Source organism: Canis lupus, chromosome 20, assembly GCF_011100685.1.
Source record: "Canis lupus familiaris isolate Mischka breed German Shepherd chromosome 20, alternate assembly UU_Cfam_GSD_1.0, whole genome shotgun sequence".
NCBI lineage: Eukaryota > Metazoa > Chordata > Mammalia > Carnivora > Canidae > Canis > Canis lupus.
In genome coordinates this window covers 50,314,954-50,342,905 of record NC_049241.1, presented here as the reverse complement: position 1 = coordinate 50,342,905, position 27,952 = coordinate 50,314,954, and the positions used below count along the sequence as shown (strand labels likewise).

The 27,952-nt window shown below is 53.5% G+C and overlaps 2 protein-coding genes and 2 long non-coding RNA genes across 7 annotated transcripts; 2 read left to right on the top strand and 2 right to left on the bottom strand.

Moving 5' to 3' along the window:
* Positions 1 to 1,501: 1,501 nt before the first annotated feature.
* On the top strand, positions 1,502 to 8,237 carry LOC111091374. The gene is made up of 3 exons (XR_005375100.1): positions 1,502 to 1,541; positions 4,981 to 5,042; positions 8,100 to 8,237. It is a non-coding gene; the product is annotated as an uncharacterized LOC111091374 (long non-coding RNA).
* RGL3 (ral guanine nucleotide dissociation stimulator like 3) lies at positions 2,947 to 18,063 on the bottom strand. 4 transcript variants are annotated; one of them, XM_038567207.1, is made up of 19 exons: positions 17,971 to 18,063; positions 17,407 to 17,520; positions 16,613 to 16,836; positions 16,429 to 16,482; positions 16,100 to 16,311; positions 10,209 to 10,351; positions 9,869 to 10,084; positions 9,099 to 9,202; positions 8,909 to 8,993; positions 7,779 to 7,835; positions 7,583 to 7,669; positions 7,349 to 7,381; positions 7,145 to 7,266; positions 6,333 to 6,428; positions 6,156 to 6,224; positions 5,971 to 6,067; positions 4,963 to 5,118; positions 4,764 to 4,878; positions 2,947 to 3,618 (listed from the first exon to the last, which is right to left on the bottom strand). In XM_038567207.1, exons 1-19 carry the CDS (start codon positions 18,001 to 18,003, stop codon positions 3,500 to 3,502), a joined length of 2,136 nt encoding a protein of 711 aa, XP_038423135.1. In that variant the 5' UTR covers positions 18,004 to 18,063; the 3' UTR covers positions 2,947 to 3,499. The 4 variants fall into 4 exon arrangements, with proteins under 4 accessions (XP_038423135.1, XP_038423136.1, XP_038423137.1 ...); XM_038567208.1 differs by having other exon boundaries at positions 7,145 to 7,239; XM_038567209.1 differs by lacking the exon at positions 7,583 to 7,669.
* On the top strand, positions 17,408 to 25,676 carry LOC119864739. The gene is made up of 3 exons (XR_005375099.1): positions 17,408 to 17,802; positions 23,546 to 23,831; positions 25,271 to 25,676. It is a non-coding gene; the product is annotated as an uncharacterized LOC119864739 (long non-coding RNA).
* ODAD3 (outer dynein arm docking complex subunit 3) lies at positions 18,551 to 27,776 on the bottom strand. The gene is made up of 13 exons (XM_038567211.1): positions 27,374 to 27,776; positions 25,447 to 25,568; positions 25,250 to 25,327; positions 23,284 to 23,454; positions 23,091 to 23,192; positions 22,881 to 23,006; positions 22,547 to 22,669; positions 21,885 to 22,037; positions 20,856 to 21,016; positions 20,618 to 20,774; positions 19,628 to 19,783; positions 19,071 to 19,155; positions 18,551 to 18,910 (listed from the first exon to the last, which is right to left on the bottom strand). Exons 1-13 carry the CDS (start codon positions 27,612 to 27,614, stop codon positions 18,792 to 18,794), a joined length of 1,794 nt encoding a protein of 597 aa, XP_038423139.1. The 5' UTR covers positions 27,615 to 27,776; the 3' UTR covers positions 18,551 to 18,791.
* Between the last annotated feature and the right edge of the window lie 176 nt (positions 27,777 to 27,952).

Genomic DNA, 27,952 nt, shown 5'->3' with positions numbered 1-27,952 from the left:
TATCCGGAGACATGTCCCTCCTAAGGTGGGGAGACACTGCCCGACCGTGAAGCTAACCTCGGCTTTTGCACCGTCTGTTCCCTCTAGCTGGAACTCTTCTAAATATCCACAGGCCCACTCTTTCCCTTTTTTCAGGCCTCTGCCCCAGTGTCACCTCCTCAGTGAAGCCCTCTGTGGTGACCTCATTGAAAAGAGCAACCCTCGCATCCCACATTCCTATCGCCCTTAAATGGATGATGATGATGATGATGATGATTTTGCATTTCCTCTGTTTACTATCACCTAAAATATCTTTAATGTTCTGTCACTGATTCTTGCTAGTTCCTTTTGTTCACTTCTGTATCCCCAGCGCCTGGAACAGGGCCTGGCACACAGTCGGAGCTCAAGAAATACTTGCGGAGCAAAAGATCAGAGAAAAACTCAGCCATGAGATGTAAAGAGGCAGGTGATACTGTTAGTCCCTGGATACAGCTGTGCCTGAGCACCCTTGAACTTTCAAAAACCAATACTGATTCAAGGTAATCTCTTCCTCAGGAAGTTGTCACTTGTGTTGTGTGTGAAGGCGAGTGAAAGAGGCAGGAAGCGTAAGCTGTGCTTATGACAGACAAAGTGGCCCAGCGGTTAAGGGCATGCGTTCAGGCACGTAACCCATAGTTCAGGTCTGCACCCCAGCCTTGCCACCTACCATGCCACCCTGGGTAAATTACTAGTCCTCACTAGTCTCAGTTTTTCATGTGTAAAATGGGCGTAATGACAGTGCCTACTCCACAGAGCTAGTAGGAGGATTCTATGAGATAAAGTCAAGTTTTTAAAACAGTACCTGGCACATAGGAAGCACTCAGTAAAAATAAGTTATTTTCTTCTGACTGCTCCTGAGGTCTTTTTTTATTACTATTATTCATAGAGATGCAAAGAGAGAGAGAGAGAGTGGCAGAGACACAGGCAGAGGGAGAAGCAGGCTCCATGCAGAGAGCCTGACATGGGACTTGATCCCGGGTCTCCAGGATCACACCCTGGGCTGCAGGCAGCGCTAAACCGCTGTGCCACCGGGGCTGCCCTGCTCCTGAGGTCTTAATACTCATAGCAACAACAGCCTGTAAAATATCTTGTCATATTCTGTGTTTTGTCTTTTACTGGACTGTACATGACGCTCAGATTCTTCTCTCTCCCTTCCCAGCTCACACAGTGCCAGGGCATCCCCCATCATTGCTCAGGGGACAATGTTTAGAACTCTAAGGATTGTTTTTTTTTCCCCCACATTTGCCAGAACTCTCCCTTCCCTAGTAGCAGTACCCAAATGTAATTTCCACTTATGTGCCCCGTCCCCAGACTCCAGTCCTGTGACTTGAAATTTCTCTGCCAGCTCAAAGCATGGGCGCGGGACCCAGACCTGGCCAATCTGCATATTACAGTTCTCTGAGCACAGTGATTGGGTCAGGGGTGGCCACGTGACACGAATTGGTCCAACGGGCATCTGCTCGGGGACTTTTGCTTGACTTGATGGGAAGAAGGGCCTCTCCTTGCCTGGGAAGGTAGAACTGGTAAGATATCAGCTTGGCACTGCCCCCAGAAGGTGTGAGCCTGCCTCGGAGTGGGGCTCCGTTAATTTAGATGTTATTTTGGCTATTGTAACAGAGACCCAAATAATAGTGACTAAAGTAAGATAGGCGTCTATTTCTCTCTTATGTTACAATCCAAGTAGCAGCAACACCATATGGCTGCTGCCTGGTCTCAGAGGGCCTGGCTCCTTCAAGTTTGTTGCTCAGTTATTCGAAGGGCATGAACCCGTCCTATCCAAGATGATCCACTCCTCTGCTTTGTTCTAATGAGAAGGGGGAGGGGGCGCACCCCTTCTCTTTAAGGGCAGGTCTAGAATTTGCCTACATCCCATTGGCCAAGACTTAAGTCACTTGACCACACTTTGCTGCCAGGGAGACTGAAAATGTTTTTTCTACTTTGGGTGGCCAGCTAAAAAATCAGGGGTTGTCCTATTGTCACAGAGGGTGATTGGATTTGGTGAGGTATGGGGGGGGGGGCGTCGGTGGGAGGGAGACACAGTCTCATTCTCAGAGCAAATCAGAGTCCAGAGACAGCAACAAAATCCTGATGACATCTTTCGAATCCCTGGATCCAATGGTGACTAAAGCTGGGCCCACTGAACTTTTCATTTGTGTGAGTCATTAGTTTCCTGCTTGCACATCTGCTTGATCTGGGGTTTTGAACACTTGAAGCACAAAGAACCCTGATTAACAGTGAGATATAAAGCCCCTAGTTGATGTTCAGCACAGAGTAGAAGTTCCTCGTGAACACATTACTGTTATGATTGTGTTGTAGGTGGCCCTGTGGCTCCCTTTGTCTCTGCCTTCTCTGTTTCCTCTTCTTCCCAGTACAGAGAGACTGTGCACCTCTCTCCTTTTGTCTCCACACCCTATTGACTTATGGGTGCTGATGATATTTGTCTCTGATCCCACTGGATTTTCATTTTGTTTTTTAAGATTTATTTATTTATTTGAGAGAAAGTGCGAGAGAGCAGGAGGGGATTAGGGAGAGGGAGAGAGAGAAGCTCAAGTAGACTCCACACTGGGTGTGGAGCCCCATGTGGGGCTCAATCTCAGGACCCTGAGTTCATGACCTGAGCAGAAACCAAGAGTCAGACACTCAACCAAAACCCAGAGCCACCCAGGTGCCCCATGGATTTTCATTTCTTCACTCTCCCATACACATGGCAGAAAAGAAGCATAGTGCCCCCCAAAATGCTGGGGAGTCCCAACCCTGTGTGTGACAGCCCCCACCCTCCAACAACTGGTCATGTCAAACCCTTTCAGAAGGCTCTTAGATTTTTTTCAGTTTGTGTTTTTTAAAAAATTTTATTTATTCATGAGAGACACAGAGAGAGAGGCTGAGACACAGGCAGAGGGAGAAGCAGGCTTCCTGTGGGGAGCCTGATGTGGGACTTGATCCCAGGACCCCAGAATCATGACCTGAACCAAAGGCAGACGCTCAACCATTGAGCCACCCAGGTGCCCCCTTATTTTTGGTTTTTAATTTCTATCTTGAGAGAGAGCATGAGGCACAAGGTCAGAACGGATAAGACAGACCTCCTGCTTCATCTTCATCACTCAGGACAATCCACTTCTATCAGTTCTGATATGTCTCCCTCAGTCACAAGATTTCTCAGGGGAAGAGTCTGACTGCACCCCCCACCACACCCCCACCTCCCAGCACCCTACCAGCTTTCTCTGTTTACAGGGTGAAGCTCTTCATCTGTGGGCTGGGCTTTGGAATAAGGATCCGGTGCCAAGGGGGTCAGAGAGATGGTGTCCAGTGGGTTGAAGTTGGGGGCAGGGGTGGGGTCATGGGTTACAGAGCACATGGTTACATTCTCTGCTGCAGAATGGACCTTTCTGGTAGAGAAGCCCTCTCCCCTCTCCCATGGTGACAGAAGCCAGGCCCCAAGCTGCTGGTGGGGCCTGTGTTCTAGAGGGAGAAGAGGGCCCCCTCAGGGTGAGGAGACTGTGGTTGTGGGCCGGGCCCCCTCCTTCCGCCGCAGCACAAAGTCTCCAGGGGCGGCTGGACTCATTGCATAGAAGACATTGGCGTTGTCAGGGATCAGGAGCTCTGGCCAAGGGTGGATGTGATGGTTAAAGGCGTACACAACCTCAAACTTCCCCCACAAAAGACCTAGGTAACCTTCTGCTATTCACCCAACAACCATGGGTCCCTTCGGCTGACACTCAAGTCAGCCTCGTCCTCTCCTTGGGAACCAGGACAACTTCCCACTCAAAGCCTACACAGCAATAGCTCTCCCGCCACGGACCTGGGAGTGTCCTGCTATTTCCTTCTAGGGTCTAGACCACCTGAGCTGCAAGGTTGGGCAAACTCCGGTCACCCATCCCAAATGACTTCCTGCTCACTCACCCTTCCCCCCAGCCAATTCCCAGCCAAGTTCAGGCTGCTGTCACCACGGACTTGGGCAACTTCTGACTTCCTCCATCCAGCCTGAACAATCTGCGGCCCTCACTCTTGACAGCTGAACAGCCTCATATATTCCTTCCTTCCTAATGTCCCACCAAGCTCAGGTCATGTCCTCTTGCCTCTCCTTCTCGAGAACTGGGGGACCTCCTACCTGCTCACCTGCAGTGAGCCTGATGTGGGACTTGATCCCTGGACCTGGGATCATGCCCTGAGCTGAAGGCAGATGTTCAACCACTGAGCCACCCAGGCATCCCCCTGCATCTGTATTGAATGACCTCATGCTCCCCTACCCTGCATTTCAATACCACGTGGCCCTCTCCTGTGCCAAGTTCAGACAACTTCAAAGCCCCTGTCGTGAGCTAGGACAAACTCATTTCCTCACAAATTCAAGCCCAGACCCCCTTCAGACACCTGCCCCATCAGGCTGAGCCAGAGCAACCTCATGATCCTACAAATTTTTTTTTTTTTTTTTTTTTTTATGATCCTACAAATTAAGCCAAGACAACCTCCTTCCTTTCCCCCTCTCCTTTGGCCCTGGACAATTTCATTTCCCCATAAATCCTAAGACACCTTTAGTGCCCCTTTCTCTTACATGACCAAGGCAGCCTCATGACCCCACAAGATTGAGGCACCAGCATTTTACTGCTTCTTACCCCCACCCTGTTTCACCTTACCCCTAACTCTGTGTCAGAACCACCTCATGGCCCTTTACGCCAGCCACAACCCTAATCAGTCTGCTGCCCTCCTAGCTAATCCCCTAGCCCAGCATCCAAGCAGTCCCTGCTCACCCCGGTCCCCTGGAAGGACTTGGAAGAGCTGGTAGTCACGCGCCCAGGGCTGGGCCACATTGTGCTTTTGTAGGGCTCGTTGCACCACACTGGGGGCCTTGTCCTGGCTCGTGAGCTGGGAAAGAAGGTGGGTGGTGAGGTGTGACTGCCAAGACTGGAGGGTGGAGCACTCCATCAGGTTCCTGGCCCAAACCCTCACCAAGATGCTCCGATACAGGTTCCCGTGGTCATTGTCAATGCTGACTCGGATGACTCGAGCCTCTGATCCCTGCTGCCCCGGTAAGGAGATGTGAGAGCTGCTCAGGGGCAGAGCCGAGGGGCGGAGGCCTGGCGGGTCCAGGCTCAAGGGCAGCAGCTGTAGGCAGTGGGGGTGGGCACTGAGTAGTGGGAGACTTACATGTCCCCCTACATAAGCGGAGCCTGGGGACAGGAATTAGGGCACACTCACAGACCCGCCTCTATGCAATCCCATCACATACAGACCTTCATGCCCTGTTACAAAAACAGATGTACGCATGACCCATAAATGCACAAAGCTATGATGTCACACAAGCAATCCCATGTACACAGAGAGCAGCAGGTATACACATATGCTTATAAGTTATGTACATCTGCAAGTCCATGAACAGCTCCATTCATGATCCCAGGGATATTGTGGAGATTTATGCCCATGTGTCCCTCTTTAGGTACACCAATTCCTGGGGACACACACATCCTTGCAAAAGGTATAATCACACCCTGGAGTCCTCTGTGGGTGAGCCGACTCATGGGGGTCCAGATCTGAATGCAAGCCAGACTACTGAAGGAGGATCCCTCAAATAGGGCCGTGACATGCACATGGTATCCTGGACAGACCCCCAGAGTGCTCAGGCAGGCATGGGTACAGCTTCTTACGTATATGCCTGGCCATGAAATCCCATATACTGGGATCCCTGGGTGGCGCAGCGGTTTAGCGCCTGCCTTTGGCCCAGGGCGCGATCCTGGAGACCCGGGATCAAATCCCACATCGGGCTCCCGGTGCATGGAGCCTGCTTCTCCCTCTGCCTGTGTCTCTGCCTCTCTCTCTCTCTCTCTCTCTCTGATGACTATCATAAATAAATAAATTAATTTAAAAAAAAAAGAAATCCCATGTACATGTACACACACACACACACACACACAGCCCTGAGTATCCACAGTCCCACATTCATATAAGTAGTCCTAGTACCTTGGTGCTGGGGCTCTGGGGCCCTGGAGAGGCCGGGGGACTGCCTGGAGGAGGGTCTCTGCTTCTAGGACTAGATGGGGGAGACCCTGGGGACAGACTGGAGGAGATGTAGAGCCTGAGGTCAAGTGGATGCCCTGACCTCTGACCCTGCCATGTCTAGTCCTTTCACTAACTGGGATGCTCACCTGGAGGCAGGAGATGAGGGGTCCCCAGGACTCCCACCAGGGGATGAGCCCCTCTCTCGGGACAGCTTTCTAAAGACAGAGACAAGGGATGAGGGATGAGGATGAGCCCAGACTTGGTCCCGGGAGCAGCCTTCCATGTCTGCCCACATCACTCCTCAGGCACACCCCAAGACTCACGCACTGAGGCGCTTGGTGAGGCTGATTCGCCGCCGGATACGTGGGGAGCTGGGGCAGGAGGCAGCGGGTGGCTCAATGACACGGGAGACACGGTAGCTGAGCAGTCAGGGTGCACATGGGGGTGGATTGAGGCCAGGAAGTGGCAAGGGATGAGATGAAAGCTAGAATTAGTTGGGAGCTGCATTGTGCATTTGTTGGGGAAGCAGCAGGGGCTGAGCACCGAATGTCAGGGTCAGGGTAGCAAAGGGGGTGGTAATTATGGTATCAGGGTCTTACTAGGGATGAGATGGAATGGCCTGGTTGGCAGGTCACACAGGAATCGAGGAGTAAAATTTGGTCAAAGACAGAGTTCAAGGTCAAGTAATCATTGGGGTCAATGATTAGGGTAATGATTCAACAGAATGAAAAGAAACAAATGGAATAGTTGAATTGGATGGTCAAATATACATCAAAGTTGCAGTCAGTTATTCAGAACTGGGCGTCAATGATCGGGCTCAGAGATTCAGATTGGGGTTAGAAGTGGGGTCATAGGTCAGACAGGGTCAGATGGTGGGGAAGAGAACAGATGGGACCGGGTGTGAAATGGCCAGCTGTACATTGAAGGCTGAAGTCAGAAAGTCAGAAGGGGTCAGAATTTGAAGTCAGAGGTTAACTGGAGCCCTCACTGGGCTGGAGAAAATATAAGGTCACAGGTTGGGGGTCAGGGCTCAGGAGGGCGTCTTAGGAGTTGCAGAGGTACATGCGGTAAGTGGGTCTTGTGTGCCATCAAGAATCAGCCAGGGCGGGGCTGGGCCGGGCCACAGGGTGGTCACCTCTGCTCCTCGCTGAGCTGGCGCTGGTCGCGCAGGGCAGCCAGGACGGGTGCACGGGGACTCAGGCAATAGCTCCGACACCGCTTCTGCAGCTGCTGGATGTGGGCCAGGATCTCCCACTCCTGAGGGGGCGGCCTCTCAGAACCCACCCCTGCCTTGCCCCCAGCCTGTCCCCTGCCCCATGTCCTCCCCCCTGCCACCTACCTTCCTCCTCTTCTCAAAGTTGATGAGATCCCCCTGGGGGCAAACTTTGTCTGAACTGGAGCCTCCAGAATCAAGGATTGAGGGTCAGGGTCAGGGGCTAGGATGTCAGGAGCCCACTGTGCTACGGGGGGTGGTGTAGGGAGCACGGGCAGGGTCAAGGGTGGTATGTCAGGAGGCCCACTACGCTGAGGGTAAGTGGTACTGGGGTCAGGGGTCAAGGGTCAGGGGTCAGACCTCCAGCATATCCGGCAGGGCTGTGTCCAGCATAACCAGGTCCGTGAGAAAGGTGCCAAGGTAGGGGACAGGGCCTGGGGGCAGTTTCTGTGGTCCCCAGAACTTCAGTCACTCTCAGCCATCACTGACCCCACTATGTCCCAACCCCATTCTGTGAGGATCCTGCTCGGCCCCCCTCCCAAACCATCTCACTCACTGAGGGCAGGCTTCCTAGGAGGGTGTCCTCCTCTTGGGGGCTCTCGGTGGCCTCCTCCTGGGGGAGGGAAGAACTGAGCAGTCTTGGGATCTCTTTTACACTTCCCACTGGGAAGATGCCTCAAGACCCACCATATATACCTGTTTTGCTTTCAGTTACCACCAGCCAGTTGTAAAGGTCAAACCCAAGGAAAACTGAACAGGCCTGTCATCCACCCTCCTGGAAATGCCCTGAACCTTGCCTTCATAGCATTGCTCTGTGTGGTAATTAACTACATAATTGCCAGGCAGTTATTAATGCATGATGTGTCTCCCTATTTAGGTCCTGATTTCCCCCAGGGCAGGAGCCCTGTCCGTCTGGATCACGGTGGAGTCTCCTGGCCCACTGCCTGGCACACAGGAGGTGCTGAATTCAGAGCTAGGGGTTCCTTGACCTCTCATCTTGATTTGAGACCTTCATTCCCTCACAGCTCTCTACTGAGCAGCTGCTCAGCCAGGCACTGTTCTGAGTGCTAAGGAGGCAGCAGCGAGCAACGGGCAGAAATCCTGGCCTCACAGAGCAGACATTAGCGGGGGAGAGACAGCGACAGCCAAGCTACACATGTACCAGGCGGAGGTAAGGGCAATCCAGAAGCAAGTGGAGCGAGACCCGCACAAGATGAATGTGAAGAATGTTCTGGGCTGAAGGAACAGGCTTCACATTCCATCTGTTCTGGATTCACCCTAAGAAGCGGGGCCTAATTACAACGAGAATCTAAGTCTTGCCTACAATAAGTCAGACTTCCTGGCACACGATTTTTAGTTTTGCTTGTCAAAGTCGAGTCCTAGTGAAAATTGCATTTTTTTTTCCTCTTTGCTATGACTCTGGCCTCAAGTGACCTTTTCCATGTAACTTCTGGTATTTGTTGAATGAATAAATAAGGCAGTTGCTGAGTGTGAGCTAACATGAGGGCAGCAGAGGCAGTAAAACCCAGCGGGCTGCCCACAAACAAGGGGAAGGTCATCGCTGAAGTGCAGTCAAAGGACACTGAATGTTTTCACAATGACAAGCGGCGCCCTAGCCGGGCCCCAGGTCCCCTTTTTGGGTCTGGGACCCCCGGGGCAGGGGGGGGTGTCCACATGCATCTTTACCTGGGAAAGCATCTCTCTACTACTGAGGTGGTTGTTCTCGTCGGAGAAAATCTGCGAAAGTTTTCTGAAAGTGGATAACCGTTCCCTGGGGGTTGGAGGGGGGCAGGAGAGGTGTCAGGGATCAGCGGCTGGGGAGGCCGGAGCTGCCCCGGGGAGGACATCCTGCCCGGGCGCACCCCCCCCCACTCACCGGCTGACGGCGCCCCAGCTCCGCTTGAGCCGGTATATGGGGTTCGACTGCAGGGCGGACAGGATCGCGCGCAGGGAGGAGAAGTTCCGCAGTTCCCTGCAGCGCTGCGAGGGGGGGGGGGTGTCACACCCCTAGCCTTATCCCCAGCTGCCATTTACCTTCCCACCACAGGTATGAACTCTGCCTCCCCTCTTCCTCCCTCAGGACCCGCCCCCCTCCCCACCTGCAGCCCTAGGTCCTCTCCTCCAGCTGCCCCTCCATTCCCTACCTCTCACCTTGGCTACCTGTGTCCCTACTCCTTACTTTTCCCCGGGCCCTAGACATGCCCACAGGATCTCTCCTGGACCCAGACCTCTCCTTCCTAAATCTATGTCTCACTCTGGGTATCAACCACCCCCTTCCCCTTTTCGCTTCCCCACTCTCCCACCCTCCTAGGCCCCCATTTCTTTCTTTCCCTCAGCCCTAAGACTCTTGCCCAGCCCCTATCCAGTCTCTTTCAGGATGTGGCCCCCTTCTCTGGGCACCTTCTCTGGGTTCCTCCTCCAATGCACCCCCCTCCCTATTACCCTCTCCCACCCCATCCTCTTTTCCCTAGACCCATCCAGCATCCTTCTGCAGCCAAGGGGCCCAGGGCCTTCCCTTAGGGGCATCTCTTAACCCCAACCCTCCCCTCATTCCCAGACCCTGGTCCCCTGCCTCTCACCAGGCCTTGTTCCCAGCCACCCACCCAAGCCCAGCCTCCACCTCCCCTCTTCCCCGTCTATGCATACCTGGGCGATTCGGATCCACTTCTCCAGCCGCTGCGCCCTCTGCGGGGCGGCCAGGCCCTGCTCTCCCAGCACCGAGCCCAGCACGCAACCGATCACCATGTTGAACTGGGTCACAGTGGCACGCACAGTGGGGGCAGTGCTTGTGGCCCCTGGACGGTCCCGCTGTGACCACACCGAGCCCAGGCACTCGCAGGGCCGCACCTTCGAAAAGAGCTCCTGGGCGGAGGGAGGTGGGGAGGAAGGTGGTGGGGGGAGTGAGGAGGATCTGTGCCCACGGTGTCTGCCCCACAGCCGCACCCCGCCTGGCCTGGCCCCCCGCCTGGCCTGCCTGGGTGCTCACCACATCCATCAGGGTCAGCTGTTCGGCCACTTCATCTACGCCAAAGTCTAGGAGCTCAGGGCCTTCCCGCGCTGGTCCTTCCTCCTCTTCCGAGCAGCCTTCCGGGGAGTCGGGGCGAGGGGTCTGGGCAGTGCCAGGAGGTCCTGAGGGAGAACGGAACGGGTTAAAAACTCTCAAGTTGGGATTGGGGACTAGCTGTGTGACCTTGGACAAGTTCCTTAGCATCTCTGGGTCTCACTTTCCTAATATGCAAAATGGAAATGTCCCTTGTTATTTTTTTTTAAGATTTTATTTATTTATTCATGAGAGACAGAGATAGAGATAGAGAGAGAGAGAGAGAGACTGAGAGACAGGCAGAGGGAGAAGCAGGCTCCATGCAGGGAGCCCGACATGGGACTGGATCCCGGGTCTCCAGAATCAGGCCCTGTGCCAAAGGCGGTACTAAACCCCCTGAGCCACCCAGGCTGCCCGTCCCTGGGTATTTTTAAGTGTCTCGGAGCAACTGCAATGTTCATTTAGCATCTAAGGTGGTGATCCATCCTAGGTGATTCAGCACACTAACCCGGTGAGGGTGGTGCTATTATCAGCCTTCCACAGATGGGGAAACTGAGGCAGGAACAGTTTGCCTTAGGTCATACCTTCAGGAAATGGCAGGGAAAGGACTTGAAGCCAAACGTTAAAAGGCTAGAGTAGAACAGAGAGGCGTTTTTGTTTTTGAACATATATATATAATTTTTGAACCTATATTAAAATAAGATCTGTCTGCCCTATTCCTGTGGTGCGAGGTAGTAGAACTTTATAGTTAAGGGAAGGCCCAAGTTTAAATCCAAACTTGTCCCCCGGGCTTGCTATGTGAATTAAAGCAAACCCTTTAACCACTGTGTGCCTTGATTTCTTCATCTGGATTTTATTTATTTATTTATTTATTTATTTATTTATTTATTTATTTATTTATTTATTTATTAAAGATTTTATTTATTTATTCATGAGTATACACAGAGAGGAGAGAGAGAGAGAGGCAGAGACACAGGCAGAGGGAGAAACAGGCTTCACGCAGGGAGCCGGACATGGGACTGGATCCAGGGTCTCCAGGATCACACCCTGGGCTGCAGGTGGCGCTAAACCGCTGAGCCCTTCATCTGGATTTTTATTTTTTTTTATTTTTTATTTTTTTTTTAAATTTATGATAGCCACAGAGAGAGAGAGAGGCAGAGACTCAGGCAGAGAGAGAAGCAGGCCCCATGCACCGGGAGCCCAATGTGGGATTCGATCCCGGGTCTCCAGGATCGCGCCCTGGGCCAAAGGCAGGCGCCAAACCGCTGCGCCACCCAGGGATCCCTATCTGGATTTTTAAAGATCAACTGAGATCACACATACTAGATTGCTATAAAGTGCTCAATAAATAGGAATGGGATTCTATGGTGGCGCCCCCTACGCAACATTTTTTTTACCCACCCACCTCCCCTAGGGAACATTTTGAAGTTGAACTCTGCCACAAGGGGGCCACCGCACAGTGAAATTTGTGCCACTCAACCTCCAAGTGTCCCTCCAAGACATTTGCGTCCTTGGAAAATCTGTTTACAATAATCTGCACCTAGAACCCAACTATTTTGCTCATAAACACTCATTAACATGGCTCCAGAAATACAAGAACTGTCAAAGTCTGGGCTCTGTTTTGTTTGAGAAATTATGAGTGTTGTTTACCATTCTAGAAAGGGATGTCACCAATGTTTATGCTACTACACCTGTGTGGCCACTGTTCGCCCCTGCATTAGTTGGTGTTTCTGGCTGTCACATTCACCATGACAACAAAGAGACAAAGGCTCTGGACGACTTGATCATGTATCCTAGTAAGACATGCCTGAGTGCTGACACAGCGACAAGCATGACTTATTATTGTGTAACCTGCTTTCACTTTATTTCTCCTTCATATGATAGTAACAGCACCATGCTATTATTTTTAAATTATCTTTGTAAGTCCACATATTTATGTCTTTAAGATTTTATTTATTCATGAGAGACGCAGAGAGAGAGAGAGGGGCAGAGACATAGGCAGAGGGAGAAGCCAGCTCCTTTGTGGGGAGCCCGATGCAGGACTTGATCCCAGGATCCAGGGCCACAACCTGAGCCAAAGTCAGATGCTCCACCACTGAGCCACCCTGGTACCCCAATTATCTATCTTTCATTTCAAATTAGGACAGATGGCATTGCAAAATACTAGTTTTAAAAAGTTGGCATTGGAAAAAAAATTGCACCTAACCAAATCTGTGGAGCTTCCAGCAAATATGGGGATAGAGGAACATGCTACATGTCACCATGAGACAGCAAACAGGCGAATAGATGGAGAAGGTGAGACACTCTTCAGGACAAATGACACATTTTTTTCTCCTAATGACATTAAAGAAAAGGCAAAGTGAGATTGTCATGGAATAGAAGAGACTTAAGAAATTAAAGACCAAGTGGCTTGAATAGATGTTTGGATTTCAAAGAAACAACCATAAAAAAGACAATTTAGGGACAACAGGGGGAGAGGATTTGAATCTTTGAATCTGGACTGGGTTTTTTTGTTTTTGTTTTTGTTTTGAGAGAGAGAGGGAGAGTGGGGCAGAGAGGGGCAGAGGGAGGGGGAGAGAGAGGATCTTAAGCAGGCTCCATGCCCAGTACGCAGAGCCTTACTTGGGTTTCCATCTCATGATCCTGAGATTATGACCTGAGGCAAAATCAAGAGTTAGACACTTAAGGGGACCTGGGTGGCTCAGTGGTTGACTGCCTGCCTTCAACTCAGGTTATGATCCTGGGAGAAGTCCCAGGATTGAGTCCCACATCAGGTTCCCCATAGAGAGTCAGCTTCTCCCTCTGCCTATACCTCTGCTTCTCTCTCTGTGTGTCTCTCATGAATAAATAAATAATCTTAATCTAAAAAAAAAAAAAAAAAAGGAGTTGGATAGTTAACTGACTCAGCCACCCAGGTGCCCCAGGACTGGGTATCTTTTGATATTAAGTAATTGTTGCTGATTTTTTTAAAAAGTATTTTATTTATTTATTTGTGAGAGACCCAGAGAGAGAGAGAGAGAGAGGCAGAGACACAGGCAGAGGGAGAAGCAGGCTCCATGCAGGAAGCCTGATGTGGGACTTGATCCCGGGACTCTAGGATCACGCCCTGAGCCAAAGGCAGATGCTCAACTGCTGAGCCACCCAGGTGTCTCATTGTTGCTGATTTTGTTGAAGATGATTGTGTACATGGGATTAGGTTATTAAAAAAAAAAACCTAAAAAGAAGTCCTTGTCAGTTAAGGTGCAAAGTATTTATGGGTCAAGTGACATAAGTCTGAGATTTGTTTTCAAACCATCCTGAAAAAAACATTTTTGGGTGAAATTCATAATGGTTGAAAATGAACAATGGGTGAGTGTTCTTTATATTATCCTCACTACTTTTTTGTAGGCCTGCAATTTTTCATAGCAAAACGTCATAGTAAAAAGTCATCCCAAAACAAAAATGTTAAAGTGTAATCCAGAGCAGAGCACACAGTAGATGTCCAATAAATGTTCATGTACTCCTCTGACCTCAAGATCTCACAGCCTAGGGCAGTACCTTCAATAGAAGTTTCTGCAATGTGGAGAGCTTTTCTTTTCTTTTTTAATGATTTTTTACTTATTATTCATGAGAGACATAGAGAGGCAGAGGCATAGGCAGAGGGAGAGGCAGGCTCTTCTCAGGGAGCCTGATTTGGGACTCCAACCCAGGACCCCAAGATCACCCCCTGAGCAGAAGGCAGATACTCAACCACTGAGCCACTCAGGCGCCCCTGGTGGAGATATTTTCTACCCATGCTCTCCAGTGTGGCTACTGAGCACTAGAGATGTGGCTAGTGTGAGCAAGAACTGAAAAATTTTAGTTCAATTTCAATAGCTACATGTGGCTAGCAGCTACCTCATTGGACTGTGCAGCTCAAGTGACTTGGAATCAGCTGGTGAAATCCTGCAGGTAGAGGAAGAAAGACACTTAAAAACCAAGGGGGAGGGATCCCTGGGTGGGTGGGATCCCTGGGTGGCGCAGCAGTTTAGCACCTGCCTTTGGCCCAGGGCGCGATCCTGGAGACCCGGGATCGAATCCCACGTCGGGGTCCCGGTGCATGGAGCCTGCTTCTCCCTCTGCCTATGTCTCTGCCTCTCTCTCTCTGTGTGTGACTATCATTAAAAAAAAAAAAAAAAAAAAAAAAACAAGGGGGAATGGGACGCCTGGGTGGCTCAGCAGTTGAGCATCTGCCTTTGGCTCAGGGGTCCAGGATCGAGTCCCACATCAGGCTTCCTGCGTGAAGCCTGCTTCTCCCTCTGCCCTGCCTGTGTCTTTGCCTCTCTCTCTCTCTCTCTCTCTCTCATGAATAAATAAATAAAATCTTAAAAAAAAACCAAGGGGTAAGACAGAGGAATAAAATATACATAAATGAAATATTTGTCACCAGGGAGAAAGAAGTGGCTGCTACTTTGTAAAGCAGAGAGGAATATGCCCACTTTAATCTGAGGATTAAAGGATGGGGATTAGGGATTTAGATGCTTTTGTGATAGGGATCAGGTCCAACACAGATGGGTGCAAGATGATATCTTATAAGCAGGATGCAATTATTCAATCAACAAATCTTGGTTGTTCCTGCCCCTGGGGACAGAGTCAGGAACAAGGCCAATGAGTGCTAGGCAGAAAAATAAGGCAGGCGAGGATGTAGAGTGGGAAGATATATTTGCTGAGAGATCAGAGAAAGCATGTCTGGAGAAGTGACAAACTGAACAAAGACCCGAATGAAGTACATAGATATATTTCCCTCTCCCCAAAAGCTCTCTACGACAGAGATTGGAAAACTCTATAAAGGATCAGATTTGCTGATACCTACTCTACAAGAAAATATCAAGGGGCACCTGGGTGGATCAGTGGTTGAGCATCTGCCTTTGGCTCAGGTCATGATCCCGGTGTCCTGGGATCGAGTCCCCAGTCAGGATTCTCACTCTGCCTATGTCTTTGCCTCTCTTTGTGTCTCACACGAATAAATAAGTAAATCTTTAAAAACAAAAGAAAGAGGGATGATGCCTGGGTGGCTCAGCAGTCGAGCGTCTGCCTTCAGCTCAGGGCATGATACTGGGGTCTGGGATCGAGTCCCACGTTGGGCTCTGTGGGGAGCTTGCTTCTCCTTCTGCCTGTGTCTCTGACTGTCTCTCTGTGTCTCTCATGAATAAATAAATAAAATCTTAAAAAAAATAAAATCTTTTAAAAAAAGGGGGAAGAAAATATTAGTATGGGTTCCTATGTCTTTTCATTTTAAGTGGTAGATTCTAATAAGAATCAGTGATAACAACTAAGATGGAAATAACACTATTTGCGCAGTCCTCCTTATTATTTACTTATATCCTGTTGTCTTTCCTAGGGAACTGGGGGAGCTCCTGTCTAGTTGTTTGCCAGTAGCTGTTTTTTTTTTTTTTTTAATAAATAAAAGACAGCAACGAGGTAAATACTATTATCATTTCTGTTTCACAGATAAGGAAATGGAGGCTCAGAGAGGAAAGTGATTTATCCAAGGTCACACAGTCAGCAAATGGCAGAACTGGGATTTGAACCCAGGTCTCTGGTGGCTCCTAACATAAGTAGCAATGGAAATAGTTGTAGTTAGACACAAAAGGCATCCTGACCCAATGGTAAAGTATTTTTGTAGTTAGGATGGAACCATAGGGCGAAGCGCTAGATGAACACTAATATGTTAGACAAAGGGTCATTAGCCTCATTTTACAGGTGGGGAAACTAAGGCTCTGAGGTCTGTTGCTCTGTGAGGGGAGAACCTGTTTGGGGGATGGATCATGCAGGAAAAGGCCTGCTCCGGGCACAATCAGCATCCCAATACCCCTCACCTGTCCGTGACTCAGGCTGCTCCTCTTCCTGCTTTCGCTCAGCCTCCTCCAGGAAATCTCCTAGCAGCTTCTCTGCCTCCTGGGCCTCTGGCCCTGCTGGGGCTGCCCAGCCCAGAAAGGTGCAGACGCTGCCTAGGTCCGGGTGGGTAGGGGGATCCCGGAAATCCTGAGGGTGATCCCGAAGCCAGGAGCCCAGCACGGATACCACAGCCCTGGCCAGAGTGGGGGGCCTCAGAGCCCAGCCCAGAGCTCTGGACCTCGGGAGCCCCTACACCCCAGATGTGACCTTGGACCTCTAGGACCCCCACCCTCACCTCCGGGCGACCAACCTTAAGTTCTTGTTGACACGCAGACCTCCTCCCTCTGTCTTCTCGATCTCTATCCTGGGAAAAGCAACTCCCCCATCAGGTAAAGAGGGAGGCTAGGGGGCGCTTAGGGGAGGAGGGATTGCAGGATCCAATAACCCAGGTGAGAGTCGGGTGGGAACAGGGAGGTTGCCCCGGAGGTACTGACCCTGGAGGCAAGGGCGGTGGCGGTGGCGGCAGGAGAAGGCCCAGCACGCGGGCAGTGGACACAAAAGCCCTGTGAGTGGCCAGGAAGGCAGGCACGAAGCCGGGGTCCTGCTCGCGGTCTCCAGACACCAGTTCCCGCACCAGCCGCTCCAGCCTCGCCGCCCTCAGCGCCCGCACCTTGCTCGTGCGGTAGTGGACGAAGGCGTCCGCAGCGGGGCGGGGGGCCTGCGGGGCAAGGCAGGCGGCAAAGAGACAAGAGGAGTGGCCCCCCCAGCACCCCCTTTCCAACCACGCCCATCGCTAAACACCACTCTGGCGTCTGGTCCTGCCCATTTCTCTGAACCCTGCCTCCTGGATTCATTATTCTGCTCCCTACCTAAACGATCCTCGAAACCCGCCCGGGACACCACGGTCCTCCCAGGCCCCACCCCGCCCGTGTCCTTAGGCTCCCAGCTCTCCAGCCCCGCTTCCCAGGTCCCCAGCCGGCTCTCCCCCGGCTGCTTCCAAAGACCACCCCTCCCTCCAGCTCCGCCCCACTAAACCTGGCCGACCCAGGCCCCGCCGTCCGGGCTAGTCCCCAAGTCCCGGTCCAGAACCACGCGGTCACTGGGCGGTCGCAGTGGTCCACCCGATTCACCCGGCTGCGGTCAGACGCTTCCTACCCTCACCTGGGCGCTTGCAAACCCCGCCCTCCCTCGGGCCTCAGCTCCGCCCCCGGCCGTCCCTCGCCTCCCGCCTCCAGGTCCCCGCGCTCGGCCCCGCCCCGCCCCGCCCCACCCTCCACCGCAGCCTCACCTGGCAGCCCGCGGGCCCGGTCCCCCGGCTCAGGCGCTGACTGAGCTGCCGACGCAGCGAGACGCTGTACACCGCTCCGTCCTCGGTCTCCTCGCCCCAGTCCTGCAGCGGCGCCTGGACGCGGAGACCGGCTCAGGGCGCCGCGGGGGGACGGGCCCCGGGCCCTCGCCCCCACCCGTCCCGCGCGGACTCAAGAGGGCCTTCTAGCACCACCTCCCTCCCCGATCAGACCCAGCGAGACTCGGGGGCTGGGGCCGATCCCCTCGCCGCCGCGGGCACCCTACACCCCGGTCCTGAGAGGATGGAGTGGCATCTGGGGACGTCCCAGGGTCCGGGCTCACGGAACCTGTCTCTGTCCCTGTAGACGAGCTCAGAGACACCCCCCATCCTTCAGAGGTACCAGCCACTTCACCGGGGCAGGGGCCGGGAGGCTCAAGGTTGGGACTCCTGGGCCGATACGAAGGGTCCGATTTGCGGGGAGATAGGGTCCAGAAGGCAGGGACATGTGGTTTTTGGATCCCAGGGTGCCAGGGATGTGGGGCCCGGGCCCCCTGGTCCCCTTACCAGGGCGAGCTCCTTGCCCGCTGTCCGATCCATGGCCCGTGCCTGTCCCGCTCCGCGGCGCGGCTGAATGAGGCGGAAGGGCCGACGGGCGGCGGGCAGTGGCCGGGCGTTGGGGCCCGCGGGGCAGGGCGGGGCGACCCGGCTGTGCGGAGGCGGGGCGGGACCCGCGGCTCTCGGATGCCCCCAGCTGGACCCCAGCGCCCAGCCCAGGTCCCACAGAGGTGAGGTCCCGGCTCTCCCCATAGGTGTGTATCAATCTGTGCCCAGGAGAAGGGACACTCCTCTCTCCCCGGAAGGGTTTTTTTCTGTTAACGGGGGTGGGTGAACTAGTGTGTATAGTTAAGTGGGGGGCCATTCTGCCTCCCTAGGAAAGTATCCTGTCTTCAAGTGGGGAGGGTGGTTCATTCCAGGTGTGGGGGTATCTCTCATTACTGGAGGTCGGGGGAGTGTTCAACCTGCATCCCCAGCTGATGGGGAGTACTCACTCCCCTGGACGGAGAAGGTGGAGTCTGGGCCCTGGATTTTAGGGGCGGCAGTCTTTGCCGTGGTGCAGAATCAAGGAGAGGCAAATACCCAGGGGGCTGGTTGGTGACGTTTATTGCTTGATCCTGAGGCCAGCTCTGGCTCGCCTTGTAAGATTTACTATGGGAACGTCCGGCAGTCCGGCCCCCTTCTTTACTCCCGGCGCCACGGGCCCTGCTCTGCTCCCTCATCCCGGCCGCGTTTAGCCCTTGAGGGGGCCCCGTGGGCCTGAGCCTGGGCCCAGAGGGGTTGGGAGCTCCTCAGGGGCCCGGCAGCGCCAGGTGTGCGCGAGGGTGAGTCTAGGACTTCTTCAAACGACTGCGTTTCTTGCTGCGGGATTCGATTAATTTCTGGGAACGAATCTTAAGCGCCGCACGGGTCACCACGTCGTTGTCCTCGTCCTCACTCTCCTCTTCGTCTGCGCAGGGCAATGAGGGGATCCGGGTTCCTATTCTTGGCTCAGATTTCCATTCCCAGCCTTTACCACCCCCCAACTTGGCCTCACGCCCGGCCTCCGACCACTTTCCGTTGGTCAGCTCGGGCCCCCAGCCCCGCCCCCTTTCCATGACCATACTGACCGAAGAACTTGTCCTTGAGACTGGCAAGGGGCAGGGCGATGCGGGTGTTGTACGTGGGCAGCTTTCCCTCTAGGGTGGAGTAGAACTGGGGGGGCGGAGCGGGAGAGAAGACGCTGGTGTAGAGGCTGCAGGGAAGTCCTGTGGCCCTTCCTCCTTACCCCATTCCAAGGTACACCCTGATTCCAAATGCACCTCTGCCCATTCGTCCAGTTTAGTTTTTCTCGAGACCAGCGGAATTGTTTGTTCTTAGAGCGTACCCGGATACCCAGCCCCGCCCCCCTGCCCGTAGGCCCGCCCCTGGTTCTGGGGGCCAGTCCCTTGATGCGCGCGCGGGGACACACACACACACTCTCTCTCTTTCTCTGTCACTCCCCAGTCCTGCCTACTGGCCTCCCGGACCCTCTGGAAGCTTTCCTCGCTCTACAAACCTCACACGTTGTCCCTGGAACTCATTTCCGCCCCATAGGCCTCCCCTCTGGTGTCCCCCTCCTCCCGCCCCTCCCTGCTCCTCGGCCCCAGTCCCGCCGCCTCAGCCCCGCCCCCGGCTGTACTCGCACCTCGTCGTCGGTGAGGTGGCGCAGCATCCCTGGCACGTTGTGACTCTCGAGCTGTGCCTGCAGCTTCAGCAGCTTTTCTTCCACGAGGCCCAGCAGGTCTGGCAGGTAGTCCCCTGCCTTGGGATCCAGCTCCTTTCCCGCGAAGCGGCCATCCACCTGCGGCCGGGGGCGGAGCTGAATCAGCCTGGAGGGGGCGGGCCTCTGGGACTCTTTCCACCCCGGGCAGGGCCTTTGGAAGGTGACGGACCGCCAACAGGGGTGATGCTATCTATCCCCCGTGGGGCTTCTTTTTTTTTTTATTTTTTTTTAAGTTTTTATTTATTTATGATAGTCACAGAGAGAGAGAGAGAGAGAGAGGCAGAGACACAGGCAGAGGGAGAAGCAGGCTCCATGCACCGGGAGCCCGATGTGGGATTCGAACCCGGGTCTCCAGGATCGCGCCCTGGGCCAAAGGCAGGCGCAAACCGCTGCGCCACCCAGGGATCCCCCCCGTGGGGCTTCTATTGTCAAGGCCCACGCCCCGGTGAGGGCAGAGCCTCCGAACTCCAGAGACAAAAGCAATGGGTGGAATGAAGGGTTTTAGTGGAGGGAAGGGGGTAATAACTCGAGAAGCCATTTCAGGGGTGACTTTCGGAAGAAATGGGACTCTGCTGCGGGCACGGTGGGGCTCCCCCTGTCTCGGGCCGCCCAAAGATTGCAGTGGGGTCTCTGAGGTTTGGGATGGAGAGGCAAGGTGGGATTTTTCCCATGAAGATGGGACAGCGTCTCTGAAGTCCTGAGCCTCTTGAGAACTAAGGCGGTTTCCCTCAGGGAGATGGGGGTGGGGACTCTGAGGAGGGGGGATGGGTGTCCCCTGTAGGCAGGCTTCTGACGTCCTGGACAGGGCAGAGGGTTGGTCCTCTCAAGCAGGTTCCCCTGAGTAGGGGCAGGAACCACACCCTCGTGGGTTGTGGGAGGCTCTGGGCTGAGCTTCCTTGGGGGGAGGCCTACCACTGTGATGCAGTTCAGCTTGCCCGCCAGGTGTTCAAGGCTCTCCTTGGTCACTTGCATCGCCCGCTTGGTCCGTTCCAACTGATCCTGTGCCTCAGCAAGGCGCAGCTCTTCGGCCTTGAGGCGCTCCTGCAACTCAGCTTGCCGCTTCTGCTGACTACAGGCAATGGGGAGGTCACCACTGGAGAAACCTGAGCCCGGAGGCCCCTCATTCTCTTCCTTGGGCACGGGGTCTCACCTCACAATCGTGGCCTCCCCTGAGTACTTGAGGTCTTCCAGCTCTCGCTGCAACTGCTGCTTCTCTTGCTTCAGCCTCAGCAGCGACTGCTCGTTCTCGCTTTTGAGTGTCTCCAAATGCCTGAATGTATCCCCCTGTGCCAGGAACCGCCTCACCACCGCCTGCAGGCCACCAGCCCGTCAGAGGGAGGCCTGGGTAGATCTGAGTGCACCTCCTCCTACTTTCCCCTGGGTGTGCAGGACAGATGGCCTAAGCCTGTGGCTTCTGCACAGCAATGTTTAGGGACTCTGTGAGTCAGACTCAGAGGTGCCTCAAGGATGTTAAGCCCCTGACACATAATTTTTGCAGGGTCCTTGTCTATATGAGGAATTTGAATCAGCCAAAATCAGCGTGTGGTGCAGGGTAGCAGTGAGCATAGTTGCTCTTCAAAATCAACCTGCCATCCACATTGTGACTGTGAATCTCGCCCAATCCAGTGAGGAAACATGGCCAATCTCAGAGGTAGTTGCCCACCAGGCCAATTTCTGGAAAGGTGCCTGGCCACAGCGCCCCAGATGACTCCCATAGCTTGGAGTCCCAGAACTCTTTGGGGGTTATCCTATGAAAGCAGCAGCACTGGGAGACTGCTCAAAAGACAGAAACTGGACAGGGGTCCGGCTTGCCAGGGTCCAAGAGTGGCAGTGGGCAGTCAGCAGTGCCCCAGACCATGGTACAGGCGCCGTAAACACAGAAAAGACAAAGCTCACCACTTCTCAGAGCTGACACGCCAAGGAAAGCGCCAGTGTTAGAGCGAACAGGAGAGGGAATGATGGCGAGGGTAGACAGCTCATGTGGGTTTTGCTGTGAGGAGCAGAACGGGGCAGTAGCTAGAGGCAGAAGAAGTGTCTTTTACGAATAGAGCAGGTTTGTGTTGGCTGAGGAACTGAGCCCGGGGAAAGGGGAGGCTGGCTGGGTTGGCTTCACTGGCCTGGGCTCAGCTTGAGTGCAACTAGAGGGCGGAGAGCGTTGCGGGCCGCCGGCAGTACTCACGTGGGTTTCAGCCACGCCGGTGGCATCCTTGACCTTGCCAAAAAGCATCTCTGTCTGGTACATGGTCCAGCGCTGCTTCAGCTCCTTGTCTTTGACGCGCAGGCTGTCCTGGGTCGAATCTTCCGACTGCAGCAGCACGTGCTCACGCTGGGTCTGTTCACAGGTTGAGGCCAGGGCGGGAGAGTCAGCTCTCAGGCAAGGATTGAGGGCAGGGGACCGCGAGGGGGCAGGGCCCGACTGGGGAGCCAGGGTAAAGTCTTGGGGCACCCAGTTAGGGGTCAGGAGGGCAGGAAAGGGTTGGTCAGCGAGGGGCAGGCACGGGGGCCGTGCAAGAGGCGGGGTCAAGAGAGCAGGGGCGGGGCCTCGAGTAAGGGGAGGTGCTAGAGGCCTGATCAGATTTAGGTGTGTGTGTGGGGGGGTGGTAATCAGGTGGGGAAGGATGGGGACCACCAGCGAGTGAGGGGACATCTGGAAGCTCCTCCAGACAGGCAATCTGATGGGAGGAGGGCGAGGGCAGGTTCGTGGGAGGAACCCTGGCATCAAGAGGAGGTGGCGCTGGGCGGAGTCCGGAGAAATGTTAAGAGCAGGGCAGGGGTGGGGCCGGGCCAGGTCTAGGCTGGGGTTGAACGCCCCCTGCACCCCGCACCCCTGGACAGGGTCACCTTGCGCTCCATGCGTTCGTTCTGCAGCTTCCTATCTTCCGCCCGCTTCTTGCACTCGGTTATGTAGCGCTCACGCTTCTTGCGCTCTCGAAACACGGTCTCCTCCAGATACTGCAGCTGGTTCTGGAGGAAGAGCAGGGCGACAGGGGGATCAGCTGGTACCCACCGTGGCTCAGGGCCGGAGCAGCCTGGCCCAACAACTTCAGGCAGCTGGGCCAGGCTGCGGCATCCGGGAGACAGGCGGGAGGAGCTCGGGGACAGCTGGGGTCCGGATTCTGGGGGCCAGGAGACCATGGCGTCTGGGCAGGAACCCCGGGGCCCGGCGGGCTGGCACCTTGGCAATATCCTGGGCGTTGAACGCCTCCTGGTTCACCACTTGCAGCTCCTCTAGCTCGCGTTTTGCCCTCACCACCTCAGCCTCCATGAAATCCAGCCGGTTTTCCAAGTGAAGGCTCTCCTCCTGGGGGTGGGGTGGGGGCCCTGTGACCACTGTGCCTCGGCAGCTGGCCCTCCCACGTCACCCCTGAGCCATGCTGGTCCCCACCTGGAGATAGGCCTTGAGCTGCAGGTACACACCGGTAATGTGTTCAGCCTCTTCAGCCTTCATCCGGGCCTTCTCCAGGCGGTTCTCCAGGTTCCGCATGGTCTAGAGGGAGGCAAGGCTGGGCTGAGTCTCTTCCCCTCTCAAGTTCTTCCCAGGATATCCCTGCCCTCCTCCCACCCCTGGGTAGCCTCACCTTGGCCACCTCCGTGTTGCCATTCTGTATTTCTGCAATCTCCAGCTCGCGGAGGCTGTGCTGCAGCTGGAGCTCATCCAGCCACTTCTGCCGCAGGCCCACCTGGTGCCGCAGAGTGTTCAGCTGCTTCACCTTCTCACTCAGTCGGTGGTCCAGGTGCTCAAAGGCCTGCTGGGGGGAGGCAAGCCCCAGCGGCAGTCTCAACCCTCTCACCTAACCCTTCCTCCCTTTCTTCTCCCACATCTTGTTTCTTATCACCCAGGGTCTCAGCAGCATCTGACCAAGCTGATCCCCTGCAGATCGTCATCTTCCAGGATGCCAGTTTTCCACCCTGGCTGTCCCTTGTCCATTTCCTTGGCCCCCAGGAGGGACGGCCCCAGGCTCTTCTCACTTCTGTTCATACCCACCACCTTGATGGACCTATCCAGGCTCATGGTTGGACCACAGGCTGAAGACATCCAGATTTAACCCCCAGCTCTGCCCCACTCCCAGAACTAGAGGGTCATATACCCGTATCAATCTACACTGCCTTCCAGGTGTCTCCACAGGTATCTCGAAACTATCATGTCCAAAATTGAGTGTGTGAGATTCCCCGAAGTCTGCCTCCCTTGGATCTTCTCCATTTCGGCTCATAGCAGCTTCATCCTTCCAGGTGCTCAGTCCAACAGCTCAATATCCTCACCTTTTCTTCTCCCACCTACATCCGATTCATTATCAATGCTTTGTTCTATTTCAAAGGTTTTCCCAGAGATATCTTTTTCTTCCTATTTTCACCACTTTTGTCTGAGTACAGCTAACACCATCTTCACCATCTGACCTCCATTCTTGCTTCCTCACACTCTGCTTCCCACTTCTCTGATATGTCATAAAACCTGCACTCTTTATCATGGCCAGCTAAGCCTGCTGGAAGATTCAGCCCCTGCTGATCCTTTTTTTTATTTTTTTTTTATTTTTTTTTTATTTTTTTTTCTTTTTTTTTTTTAATTAAAGATTTTATTTATTTGAGAGAGGGAGAACATGAGTAGGAGGAGGGGCATAGGAACAAGCAGGGCTTAACACCAGGACCTCAAAATCATGACCTGGACCGAAGTCAGATTCTTAACTGACTGAGCAACCCAGGTGCCCCCTTGCTGACTCTCCTGATGCTCACCTCCTATGGAGCCCCGCTCACACACTCCTCTGCCGCACTGGAGATGTTATCATCTCCAACACTCTACCCCTTGTTTCTACCTCAGGGACTTTGCATTCACTGTTCCCTCTGCCTAGAACACTTTTCCCAAAATCATTTCTTGCCTGTCTCATTCTCAGCTCAAATATCACCTTCTTAGAGAGAGGGGGCTTTGCTGACTCCCCACCCCAATCTAAAGTACAAACCCCTTGGGGCACCTGGTTGGCTCAGTTGGTTCAGTGTCTGCCTTTGGCTTAGGTCATGATTTTGGGCCCTGGAATCCAGGGCCTCACAGCAGACTCTGTGCTCAGCAGGAGTCTGCTTCCCCTCTCCCTCTGCTCTCCCCACCCCATGCTTGCGTGTGTGCACTCTCTCTCTCTCAAATAAACATCTTCAAAAAAAAAAAAAAAAGTGCAAACCTCTGCCCCATCCATCTCTAGGAAGTCACTCTGCTATTTTATTCATTTCTCTTATCACTACTGGAAATTACTTTCTGTATTTGTTCTTGTTCCCCTCCTACGCCCCCCCCCCCCATTGTCTTTTCCCCAGGAGGATATGAAGTTCTGAGGAGTGCAGATTGGTGCAGATTTTTGACTGCATAGTCACCAATACCTAATACCATGCCTAGCACATGGTCGGTGTGTGATAAAGGTTAATTGAATGAATAGATGAATGAATAGATGAATGCCAGCTGGTGTGGAGAAAGGACTGGAGAAGATGGGATGAGGCAGGGAGTCCAGCAAGGAGGGGACACAAGCTGGAAATGAAGGGAGATAGTGGGGGTGGGGTGGGGCAAACCTGTCCTGTCCTGTTCTTCAGGTATGGCTTCTCTGACCTCCACTCCCGAATCACGGTCTGGACCACTTTCTCATCTCCCTGCAAGGACAGGAGCCCAGTCACCGCTCACCCAGACCACTCCCACTTGAGGCAGCACCCTGCCCTTGGGGATGCTGCCCTGCTTCCTGGAAACCCTTCACCCACTTCTGCACCCTCACCTGGAGCAGGTCTGTCAGCTGTACTTGCAACACCCTGGTCTCCTCACGAAGACGGTTGATGGTCTCCTGATTCTTCTTGATGTTCCACTGGCTGTTCTCATAAAAGGCCTTCCGGTCACCCTCTGAGGTCATGTAAGGTACACAAGCAGGGTGTTGGGGTCTTCCCAGAGGGAAGCTATTTTTGTTATCATTAACTTAATATTATAACAATACACTAGTTTGAGCACTTAGTATATGCTGGATGTTGGACAAAGAACTTTCCAGGTATCAAATGCTGTATGTCAACAGTTGCATATCCATATCCTACCCATTTACAGACAAGAAGAATGAGGCTCAGGCTTATTACAACGTTCATGGTCTCAAGAAGTCTGATTCCTGAGCCCAAACCTTCAACTACTGTGCAAGATTACCTTCTAAGAATGACAAAACAGTAATAATTATGGGTCACATCAGAATGTTCCAACCTTGGCATGACTGATATTTGGGACGAATAATTATTTGTTTTGATCCCATGAACTGTCAGATGTTGAGCAGCATCCCTAACTTCCACCCATTAGATGACAGCAGCACCCCCTCCCCAACAATGTGACCATCAAAAATGTCTCCAGACATTGCCAAATGTTCACTGAGAAGCAAAATAGCCCTCTCCCATTGAGAAACATTGGTTTACCCTTTACAGTGCTTTACTATGTGTCAGGCACTGTTCTTACCACTTTATATATTTCAACTTCGTATAGGGTTGTACTCTCACTATCCCCATTTTACGAATAGAGAAACTGAGATCAATTAGGCTACTCACAGTCCCCCAAGATCAAACAGTATATGCAGAGCCAAGACTTGAACCCAGAAAATCTGGCTCTAGAATCTTTGTTCTTTTTTTTTTTTTTTTTAATTTTTATTTATTTATGATAGTCACAGAGAGAGAGAGAGAGAGAGAGAGAGAGGCAGAGACACAGGCAGAGGGAGAAGCAGGCTCCATGCACCGGGAGCCCGACGTGGGATTCGATCCCGGGTCTCCAGGATCGCGCCCTGGGCCAAAGGCAGGCGCTAAACCGCTGCGCCACCCAGGGATCCCTAGAATCTTTGTTCTTTACCACCACCACTCCTGCCCCCATGCATGGTAGAAAAGCTGAAATCATACAAAAGTATGAAACACAATCCCGTTGGTTCTGCGCCCAGGAAAGATTTTATAAGAGAGATGAGGAAAGGGATCCCGGGGTGGCGCAGCGGTTTGGCGCCTGCCTTTGGCTCAGGGCGTGATCCTAGAGACCCCCGATCAAATCCTGCATCGGGCTCCTGGTGCATGGAGCCTGCTTCTCCCTATGCCTATGTCTCTGCCTCTCTCTCTCTCTCTATGACTATCATAAGTAAATAAAATTAAAAAAAAAAAAAGGGATCCCTGGGTGGCGCAGCGGTTTGGCGCCTGCCTTTGGCCCAGGGCGCGATCCTGGAGACCCGGGATCGAATCCCGTGTCCGGCTCCCGGTGCATGGAGCCTGCTTCTCCCTCTGCCTATGTCTCTGCCTCTCTCTCTTTCTCTCTCTGTGAGTATCATAAATAAATTTAAAAAAAAAGGGGGGGGGGATCCCTGGGTGGTGCAGCGGTTTGGCGCCTGCCTTTGGCCCAGGGCGCGATCCTGGAGACCCGGGATCGAATCCCACATCGGGCTCCCGGTGCATGGAGCCTGCTTCTCTCTCTGCCTCTCTCTCTTTCTCTCTGTGTGACTATCATAAATAAATAAATTAATTAATTAAAAAAAAAAGAGAGAGAGAGATGAGGAAAACCATGAAGAAGTATGAGTTTTTGCTTCCAGAAACTGGTCACCTGGATGAATGGTGGTGAAAGGCCCTTGTCACACCGTGCCTGGTCAGAGGGCTGGGTGGACACTGCTGACTCCTGATTCTTTATTCCTCTTCCAGCCATCTTACCTAACAGTTGTATCTTCTTTTGTAACTCTGCCACCTGCGTTTGCACAGCAGACTTCCCCCTGTGGGCATGGAGGGGTCTTGACTTGGAATGGTGTGGGGGCCAGGCATGGGCCACAATCTTCCCTTGGGAGTGGTGGTGCTGGGTTTGAGTCGGATTGCCCTTGGCCTTGGAGGAAGTCAAAGCCTGGTCCTGAGGAGGCAGGATGTTGGTGGAGGCCGGCCAGCACAGGGGAGACGTCATGACGGGGTTGAGGCCTAGGGTTCCTGAGGATTAAGGAGGCAACTAGCCATTGCCCCTATCTGGGATTCGTCGGCGCGAGTTCCTCCGGCTCTGGGAGAATGCACTTTCCCACCGCTTGGCGGGGCCTCGCAGCATCTCCGGTTGCTCGGTAACCTCCGCCCCCTCCTTCCAGTGTTCCCATGGAAACCACCCGCGTTCCACACCACCTCTCTCATTGGCCAGCGCTGCGCAGGGGGCGGTCCAATAGCCAGGGGCCCAGCCTCTCTGCTGGATGCTGGGGGGAGGGTACTTTAGGGTCACGTGATCATCTTTAAAAAAATGTTTTTTGATTTTATTTT